The 10,399-nt window shown below is 39.4% G+C and overlaps 1 protein-coding gene across 1 annotated transcript; it reads right to left on the bottom strand.

Moving 5' to 3' along the window:
- Nucleotides 1–6,212: 6,212 nt before the first annotated feature.
- Nucleotides 6,213–8,501, bottom strand: RNF182 (ring finger protein 182). The gene has a single exon (XM_029243458.1). The coding sequence runs from the start codon at nt 8,343–8,345 to the stop codon at nt 7,602–7,604; it is 744 nt and encodes a 247-aa protein (XP_029099291.1). The 5' UTR covers nt 8,346–8,501; the 3' UTR covers nt 6,213–7,601.
- Between the last annotated feature and the right edge of the window lie 1,898 nt (nt 8,502–10,399).

Raw genomic sequence — 10,399 nt, 5'->3', positions numbered from 1 at the left:
ATCGGCTCAAAAAATAACCAGTAGTTTATTCTGCTTGCACCCTCCTTCTGCTTGTATTTAGCTACTTCCCTACGTGTAATGTGAATACGGATGCTGGGTGAGAGGCATAGTTTGACTGTGTCACTCCATAAAACTTCAATAAGAATGTGAATTGTTTAATTTGGAAACAAGTGAAATTATCGACATTTTACTGCCGCTGCTACTGTCAGCCTGTTCCTGTCCTCCTTTGCATTTCACCATTCTACTCGGACCTACTGTCTAATTATGACTTTCTTCTCGACTGCCTTCTTAATTCATGTACTGGCCCTGTGATTTACATCTGTAGGCAGAGTCCACGTTATGACCGTTTTATCAATTTTCTAGTGAAAATTTCACAAAATGGGCTCCAAAGAGCACTCATTCCACACAATATCAATCGATGTTTTGAGAAAAACTAAGTTTGAGAAAACATTGGATTAAATCGCTAAGTAGGTTTCTTTATCTGAATGTCTTGAACACTTTACTGGGCTGCTGCTCAGTGAGCATCTCTAAGAAGAAGATACAGTGTGCACAGCTACTCAAACATGCACAGCCAGGAGGTCCCCTCTTGGACCACCTACCTGGATACGTTCCATGTCATATATTTCAGAACAACTGCTTTAATAAGATACTCTTTTTAAACACCAAGATTGTCTTTATATTTTTCAATAAAGTGTGACAGACATGGATAGCATGTCAAAGAGTCAAGGAATATTTGTATATTATGCATAGAGTAAATAATGTAAGTTAAATAATGAATCGTTTTATCAAAAACTCTGACAAGGCTCCCATTTAGGATATAAAGCTGTAGGTAAGGAAGAGGATTAAGTAATCAGACATGCAAACTTCCTCCTCAGTTCCAAGAACTGGTCTCCTGGTGCCATGTCACTCCATCCTCCACTGTAGCAGCAGAAAAATCTCACAAAATTATGATACATTTTGCTCCCTTTCAACTAGTGATTAGAGTTGGTCAAATTATGAGCTGAGAATAATTTTATAATTTTTAAAACTCTAACCAAAAATAAAATTTTTGATGACAATAAACAACCATAGAAATACATAGTTTCAGCTGGAATATGTTGAAAAATCACATCAAATGGAAGCCGTGTCACCAACCAGCCCATCGTACGGCTCAGGATAATTTCCATTGCTTAGTAATGGCGAATACTGTACAAGAGGAAATGATTACCCCTGAGACGAGCAGCTGAATCCATTATTCTATGAGAAGTCATATATGTAGTTGTCAGAGGTCACAAAAATATTTCTAAATGGTCCTTAAATGGATAATTACCAACGGGTGGGAAACTAATGTTGTTCTTTTTAAAATCTCTTTCAAATTTCATAAAATGTGAAGACCTGGGGTGTGTGTGTGTGTGTGCGTGTGCAGGAGATGTGGAGGGGGGTGGCAGTGGGGAGCTGTGGGTTCTTCCATAAATGGCATTAAAGAAATCAGAGGAAATGGGAAAAAAGGAAAAGTGCAGAGGTTTTGGCTCAGCACGTAACAAACACAGATGTTCATTTATTGACTAATAAGGTTATTTAGTACTAAAAAATAGCATTTCATAGCAAAAGTGTTATTTTAATTCACCTCATATTCCACATTAGAAGCGAAGCTTTCTTATCTATAGATATGAAACAATAAAAATCTTAATTTATTCTAAACTATTGAGAAGGAATTTGAGACATTAAACCAACTCTCAGAATGATCTGACCCTAGTCCAGTATACATTTGTTAGCCAAAAGATAATCCATGATTGGCTCAACCAAATTAGAACTGTATTGGCAAGAGTCAGGGAGAGACATTAAGTTTAGGATTATACAGCATACATCTTACCTACGCATAATACTTACTAAACGTTTTAAAACATTATGTAAAGACTATAGGATCTATTATGTGTGCTGGCAATAGCTCTGCATGCATTCCATCTACCACTCAAGGGATTGGAAAATCTAAAAACTGGAGTGCACGTGGGGAAAGTTCTCAAACAGTATCAAGGCTGGAAACATACAGTGAACTTTATGAATGAACCCACCACCTAGATGGGTTTTAGAAAGGGAGGGAATAGTCGGACAATAAACAAGAGGTTATTCTGACCAAACAAGATCACTTTGAAGAATAAAATGAGGAGTGAACTAATTACTAGAATAACAAGAAGATGGAGCTGTCTGAAGTGAAGAGTTCAAGAAGAAGATCTGATAAAGATTTAGGCAAAGGAGTCTTAAGAAAAATCACACATAGTCCAAACATGATTTGAAAGATAACCAGAGAGCTTGTTAAGCAACTTAAGTAAGACAGTAATGACGTGTTTCAGATGGGTGGTTAAGAAACCCACGTGGTACATTGAAAGTTTGAGGCTAGAGTCAAGGGCAGTATTTACAGGTTTAAAAAACTGTTATTTCACAGAAGATTTGGGTTTCTTCTTCTCTGATCTTATAGAAAATACCTCAGGAGATAAAAGATTATTATACATTTCTGTTTAGTCCTTCAATAATTGGATGACTGTAACGGTGTGTTCCAACCTTAAGATTTACCAAAGCATTAGACGGGTGTAGGCTCCTATGATTCCACCTCCTCCACAATTCACCTGCCGAGAGGCACTGGACCATTGTCTCTTGAAAACCTAGATTAGACTAGATTTCATACCTTTGGAAGAATGAAATAATTGATTCAGGCAAGAATGATCTCTGGATGCTAAGGCCGTCAGGTAAAAATTTTTAGGGAAGATGATAATTTGCATGGTGCCGAAGTATCACCCCACAGATTACTTGCTAATTAGCACAGGGGAAATGGTGAGACTTGGAGGTCACCCTCTTAACTGAGTGATGGGTCAGTATTTCTAATGGTGGGGCAACGTTCCATTCATGTCTCATGTGATGCAATTCTAAACGCATGGCATCATCTAAGACAACCTCTTGCCCCAAATCTGAATCCAACCACACTTCTAAACCTAATTTTCAGTTTACAGGAAATACAAGTGATAGAATAACATTCAACACCACCATTTGCCTGAAAGTCAGACAAATCCAGAATGTGGGACATTGTCCAAAGTAACTGGCCTGCTTCAAGTCAATGTCACAGGGAAAACCAGGTGGGGTGACTGTTCCAGAATAAAAGAGAATAAAATACACAACCACCAAATGCAACGTGTGAAGCTTAACTGGATCCTGGTTTGTGTTTTGTGTTTTAAACTCTAAAAGATATTTGGGGAACAAACAGAAAAATCTGTATAGACTGCATATTAAATAATATCACAAAAGTATTTTTGAATGGTCTTAGATACAGTAATGATATTTTAGTTAGAGTAAGTCCCTTGTGCTTAGGGGAGAGAAAAAAACAGATATAACAAAAGGTTGACTGCTGATAACTCTAAGTGGTTAGTGTACTAGTGATCACTATAGGATTCTCTCAACTTTTCTGTATAATTTTAAAGCTTCATGAAAAAAGCTTGAAAAATCTTTTAACATACTCACCTGTGTTCACCTAGTAATCCTAATTCTACCTTCTGTCTCTCGGCTCCGGTGACCACACGTGCCCCAATTTCCATGCCTGTCCCACCTCCCTCGCTCCGGCTGCTCCTAGGCAGTCCCTTTGCTGATCCTCTGCTGATCCTTCAAAGTTACAGCTTCAGAGCTCAGCCTTGGCCCTCTGCTCCCTCTCACTCTCCATTTCTCTATTCCCTTAGCTTCAGTTGCTATTGAAATGCCAAAGACTCCCAAATGTAAGTCTTCAGGCCAGACCGCTGATCTGGGGCAAATGAATGTGAACATTGAAAGAAACTTTCGTGCCTAAACCATCACACTTCACGGGCAAACCAAGGTCTAAAATGACTTACTAACAGCATATTCTTTTCTCTTATGAAATTTAAAGGGAAAATGTTAGTATGTTGCCAATCTATAAACTTCTGATTAATTAAAATGCTTATATAGAGTAATTGTTCCATGTAATTGAATGTTTAATCAAATCAAGGTTCAACCACTTTTACAGATATATTAGCACCTATTCCTACTTAGTATACAATATATTCAGGACATAATTTTTTTTTAATTTCTATTAAAGCACCTTCATGTCAGAACCATAGAGATTATCTGTACACTGAGTATACTTAGATTTGGATTATAACACAGATTTAAATGCTATAAGCAATCGAGCTGAATCTGTATTGTCTCCAGGACTCACTTGGAATTTACTCAAATTTTAACATTTAGTTACCTGCATTATTATTACTACTACTACTATTCTTATTCTCTTTCTTCTCTTTCACACAAACCTAAACTTGAAGGGAAGATCCAATATTCTAGCATCTCACAGAGGAGTAAAATTCATAAAAGATTTGAGGCAAAGGGGAGTAGACATCTAACACAGGGGTAAAGAGGTGGAAAACATACAAGACTCAAGTTCAAGAGCAAACGGTTAAACTTTTTCAGGGATCTTACTTTTAACCAAACTGCTCATTGGTTTTCAGGAAGGTTCTGGAATAATTTGTGGTGCTTCTGCAGTGTTTCAAAAGAATTAGGGCAAGTATTTATTATTACCAAGAAGACTGAAAAGAGAACAATTCCCCCAAAATGCAGAAACATGTAGAACCGTAATTTGCCTCCAATATACTCTTTCAAGTTAACTAATTTCCATCTCTTCTACACCCCAGGACTCACAGGGCTCATATTTAAAATGACTGTCAGTTTGCCTATCAATACAGGCTTCCTTTGGTTTCCACGTCTACCTGGTTGGCGGATTAAGAAATTTCTTCAAACTCAGGGTGTCTTGGAAGCCTAGCATCTCTTTACAATCAGGCAAATGCACATCACTTGAGGGTCTCTCAGCAAATAAGCAGGTAACTGTTTTCCTTAACAGGTCTTTCCTCATTTATGTAGATTTCAGAAGTGAATGAAACCATTACTCTCAATTAACATATGGTGCCAGTTCACTGATTATCATAAGCATAAAACTGCTACATAGTCCCAAATTATTTCTACTTTGCCTAACACTGGTCATATTTAATTATCAGGTAATTTTTTTAAACTTGCCCAGATCACACAAGATCAGTGAATGCCTAACTAAAATGGATTCTATTTTGCTGAGTAGCTTGGCAGAATCTGGAAAACAAATCAAACAAATTAAAAGCAAAAATTTTTATTATAAAGACAATGTTTTTATTTCATCTTTCCTATTTTTTCCTTTTTTTCTTTAAAAAAAAAGGTATGAAGGCCTTTTAGAAGTAGGATGGAGCAAATCAGCTTTGTCAGAAACTTCTGGAACCTTCCTTCGTATGACAAAGGGATTAGCTTAACCAATGTTTTCGAAAGCTCACGTTTGCAGTTATCTAATGTTAAAAGAAGTCCAAAATAAAATTGAATTTCAACCATCAGTCAGAGAAATCAAACTTCTAGCTTGGAAATAATAACAATTTAATGGACAAACAAAACATCACCACAATAAATAAGACTGAAGCACTGTCCTTTTTTCATTCAACAGCACGAAGAGTTTTTTGTTGTCATACATTTAAAACTCTTTAACACCGAATTAACTTACTGGCAACTAAAAAAAAAAAAAAAAAAAGACTACCACAATACAAAGAGAGACACAAATTTAGCACTGCAGACATTATACAAAGAAGCAAAATGCATAGTACCCATATCCAGAGCTTTCTAGAAACCTCATCCTATGATAAGTCACCAATTTATTTGATGTTACATTTCAGGCAACATGAACATTTTTTAAAAACCTTATAAATATATAAATCTGGACCACAAAACATCTCCTAAACATTATATTTACTCTAAGTACAAATGGATATTTGGAAATTGCATTCACAATGCTATCTAAACTAGATTTCATGATATTATAAGTGTATTTAGCTGTACTGGGGCTTAAATTCATTGGGCCACATCCCACATATACTTTCCTGTCATACCTACCCTGGGCATACATATTCTCAAAGTTAATAGTTACAGAATTAAAGTCAAACTACTATTCTAGAAATAAGTGTCATTTTTTTTTTACTGAATAAAGAGATTGGAACTGGTTCACTGTATTTCACGCAACAAATGTTTCATCACAAACAAGTTAAAGTAGTCTTAGTAATGCCCCTTTCTAAGAGTTATAAATATTTAAATGTTTATCATCAGTAATGAGTTTTAGACTAAAAAGCTTTTTTTTTTTTTTTTTTTTTTTTTTTTTTTTTTTTTTGCCTACTTTCTGTGGGCATTCTATTCCCGCAAACCTAAAATCTGCTAACCAATTTCTTCTCATAAATATATACATTCAACTTCCCCTACATCATGAAAAGAAGTTCATTAACTCAAGTCACATAGCTTATGCTTTTATTTGAAATCGATTGCATAAGAACTTGAATCCATTCTTAAAGGGACTTAACAGGGATGGCAATAGTCAGATTGCACTCTGCCCCTCCATCTTACTTCCTTGAAGGATCTTTTCGATTCAGGGTATCAACTTGGCATGTTTCTTGCCCATCCTTCTGCCTGACCTACTGCAACACAGTCTGGCACATAAGCCTGAACCATAGCATTTTGGTACAGCTCAGTAAATCACAGCAAAATACTTAGGTTCTCAGCACATCAAACCATGAGCTTGAACAGCTCCTGAATTGTTTCTGGGTTTCCACTGCCGCAATTTACCCCAAATTGTTAGGGGATTAAGTTGAGTCCGTAATAGAATTTAAAATACAATGGGAAAAAAAACAAAATCCACATAAAGTTATGGCAACTAATTTGAACGGAACCTCACTCAGGATAAGGGATGGGGCTGACTGAACAACGTGGTTTAAAAAAAAAAAAAAAAGAAACTAAACGAAAATGCTTTAAGGAAAAGCTCAAATCATATCTCTGAACGATAACTGCTCTGAGAGAATTTCAGAGAAGGCTGTAGAGTGGAAAATAAACGTGGAGGAAAGTGCGTGTCTCAAAAACAAGCGGCCACATTCCGCCTTGAAGTTTACTCTGATGCAAATTCCTCAATGTTTTTAATTCTCTTTAGTAATGCGGCAAAACAGGTACACAACTGAAACCACACAAGAGGCGAGGGTCCTCTTGGCAAGGAGCATGCGCAGAGGGAACCAGCATCCGGGCTGAGGAGGATCCACAGAAGCGCCAACAATGGGACAGGGGCAGGGGCTGAGCAGTGAGCAAACAGGTGTGTCTCGGGGCTGCTCTCCTCTTGGACCACCCTCCATCCCCGGCTAAGATTATGAGAAGAGGAATCAGTTCATGCCTAACTGTCCACAAAGACCCCTTCAGCAGCATAACACGCCTGGCCCTGGTGTCTGTCTAACAGCTCTGAGCGGCACCTGCCCTTTCTCTGGGAAGACTCAGAAGGGCTCTAGGAAGGCTTAGCTGATCCCTTTTTCTTTTTTGCTAACACATAAGCAGCAACGAACATTTTTACTTCCAGCACACAGGGGAACCAACTGAGTCAACATTTTGATGGAAAGCGGACCACGAATATATGCCCAGTGGCTTTGTTCACGCCATGGGCACCGATCACAGAGAATGCGCGAGAAAAGATGGGCTAAATGACCTCACTTGAAACATGGCAACGTGTGTCAAATTCTGAGCGTGCGTCTCGGTTAAGAGGACGGTGCCAAACAGTCTAGGAATTCGTGACAGACGCACTGGCAGAAGCCATATACCATCAGGATGACGAGGCTGGAAGGGACGAGGCTGACAAAGACCACCCCGAGGGTGACCTTCTTGGATACCAGTAAGTAGATGCCCAAGGGCAAGGAGCTGAAGTACAGCAAACCTAGCAACCATACCAACACCCGGATGGACGTCTGAAAGAGCAGGGACGTGCAGTTCCACACGGTCCAGTTGTGCGACATGGTGGTCGCGGAGTTGAAGCTGGAGGGCCTGTAGAACTCGACCACGGGCGTGGAGCTGAGCGACGGTGAGCTCTCCCTCTGCACCTCCATGATCGTGATGACCAGGCAGTTGGAGGACGCGTGGGAAGGGCTGACCAGCGAGGCCAGCCGCTTGGGGGTCAGCAGCAGCTCTGTGGGGTTCTCGGGCAGGCACTTCTTGCCTTTGCCACCACAAGTCAAGTTCACGAGGATGTTGCTGTCATCGGGCAGGCTGCCGACTTCGTCATCCGGCAGGCATGTCTCGAACCTGCAGAAAGGGCAGACGATGACGCCGCGCGGGGAGTCCCCGAAGTCTATGATCTTGTAGAGGCATTTGGCACACACCCTGTGACAGCACTCCAGCACTTTGGGTTTCCTCTGTCTCAGGTTGTACCGGTTGTAACAGATCTTACACTCCAGCTCGTCCGAGACCTGAGACTCAGCGGCATCCTCTGGCGGCTGACTGGCCATCCTGAATTCTGTACGTCCAGTCTTGGGCCAGACGGGTCTCCCTGAAGGACGACTTCGATGAAGCTGTCTCTCTGAATATCACATCATTCGAATCAGGCAGAGATGCAAATGGGCAGGAAGAGGAGGGACAGAAATCTTCCAGGCATTTTTTTCAGCTGCTACATACCTCTCTGTGTCTCAAACGCATATTTACAAAGGCCACATGAAGGGTCTGCAAAGGAAAAGAAATTCTAATATTGTGAACAGTTCACTGAAAAGTGCTTTATGGAATTTTCTGAGCTTCAACGATTAGAAGCGGTAGACTTGAAAGGTTAAAATCCCCTTCATCTTTTCACACATTTCTGCCTCCAGGATAGGAAAGTGTTATCTCCATGCTTAGCTTTTTCAGTCCACAAATATGATAGTAAAGAAGGAATTAAGAATCATAGTGGTGTGAAGTACACTCCAGAGCACTGTGGGTATGGCTCGATCTAGAGATTTTTCTCTCTGAAACTTGTAACAAATGCTGGCCTCTATGAAGATTGAATGGGACACTTATCAGAAATAGATGTTTGCAATTAAACTCCATTCAATATAGACTCACTCATTCAGCGGATCATTGGTATAACCTCCAATTGTCTAAATACCCTCAATAGTGATTAGGAACACACAAAAGAAGGGAAATCTTAAGGATAAAGATTTAAAATGTGTTTTCAGAAAGTGCTTTATAAAGATGAGAGCGCATTTAAACATAGCAGACGGTTCTCACCTTCCCAGTGTAAAGAAATCTGTTATAAATGCCTTCCTCATCTGACTAATCAATTTCAAACTTTTTGTTTCAATACTAGTCTTGCAAACCATCGTTGTATACGTACGTACACTCAAGGAAGAGTGAAGCATATGACACCTGACATAAGCATTATAACCAAGTCAAGTCTAATTCCCAAGACAGAGAAGTAAACACAGAGAGCATGTGCAGTTATGTCTCCAAATATGAAGAATCGTGCATGTCTGGCTATCAAGAAGTACTCAAACTTCACCCACTTGCCTACAGAAAGCCTGATACAATCAACAGTCCTTAATGTTGACCCCTAGTTGCTATTACTACTGGCTCTGGACAAATGGCTGAAAGCTGATTTCACGTACACAGTCTGTTCTCAATTATTAGTACTAATGGAAGGGAGCAGCAATATGGGAAATCTCTAAATAATTTTTATTTTGCTTTAATATATGTGATTGGGGCGGTAGTACATTTGTCTTAAATTATGTTTTGCCTGGAAAAATATCAAAATGTAACTGAATTTCTGAGCAGACCCCCAAGCAATAACAGCAGAAGGCTGTCATAACAGTGCTGAGAGGGAGACTGCAACTCTGCTAGAATTTTAAGTTTGTTATGGATCCTACTGCCTTAAAGAGAAGAGGCAGTGGGTAGGGAAACTTGGATGATTTTTGAAATCATGTATAATTGGTTTATGAATACATATTATCTTCCTTTTTCATTATGACTTTAGTTAATTTTTAAATTGACTTCATATCATATAAGAATGGATAGTATAATGGTTAGCATGGCAAGATACTCTTGGTGGGAAAAGGAAGTCAATCAATAAATAGAATCTCTGGCATCAGCCAAAAAAATGTAGGTAGAGTTTTTTTTAATAGAGTGACTGTATATGAAGGCATGTATTTCAAAATTGCTACCGTAAGCTAATTTTCTCTGTATCTACACTTACATGCAAAAAAGAATATACAGACACAAACATCAGCTCTTCTATCCCTTTCCCTTCCACGTGCCCAAGACCTTGCAAAATGTGACTTTAATTTGCCACAGTTCTACAAAGCTGGCTTTTTATTCTCTTGGGGGATGAACATCTCCAGGACGACAGTCAAGGGACAAGAAGGAGCTCTATCCCTGTCACCACTGCCAGTCCTATAGCTGCCTGCCGAGGATGGTCCCTAGTCCTGGGCAGGTCACTAGTGATCCAATTCCTGGACGGCTCCCATTCCATCAGCTCTCTTGGTAGCCACACACAGACCCAAGGCCCATCCCAAGAGAACACGTTGTACTCTCTCTGCAG

The sequence above is a fragment of the Monodon monoceros genome, unplaced genomic scaffold (genome assembly GCF_005190385.1).
Source record: "Monodon monoceros isolate NGI ecotype Baffin Bay Population unplaced genomic scaffold, NGI_Narwhal_1 Super_Scaffold_3, whole genome shotgun sequence".
Taxonomy (NCBI): domain Eukaryota; kingdom Metazoa; phylum Chordata; class Mammalia; order Artiodactyla; family Monodontidae; genus Monodon; species Monodon monoceros.
The sequence above is the reverse complement of the archived record's forward strand: the minus strand, read 5'-3'. Positions and strand labels throughout refer to the sequence as shown.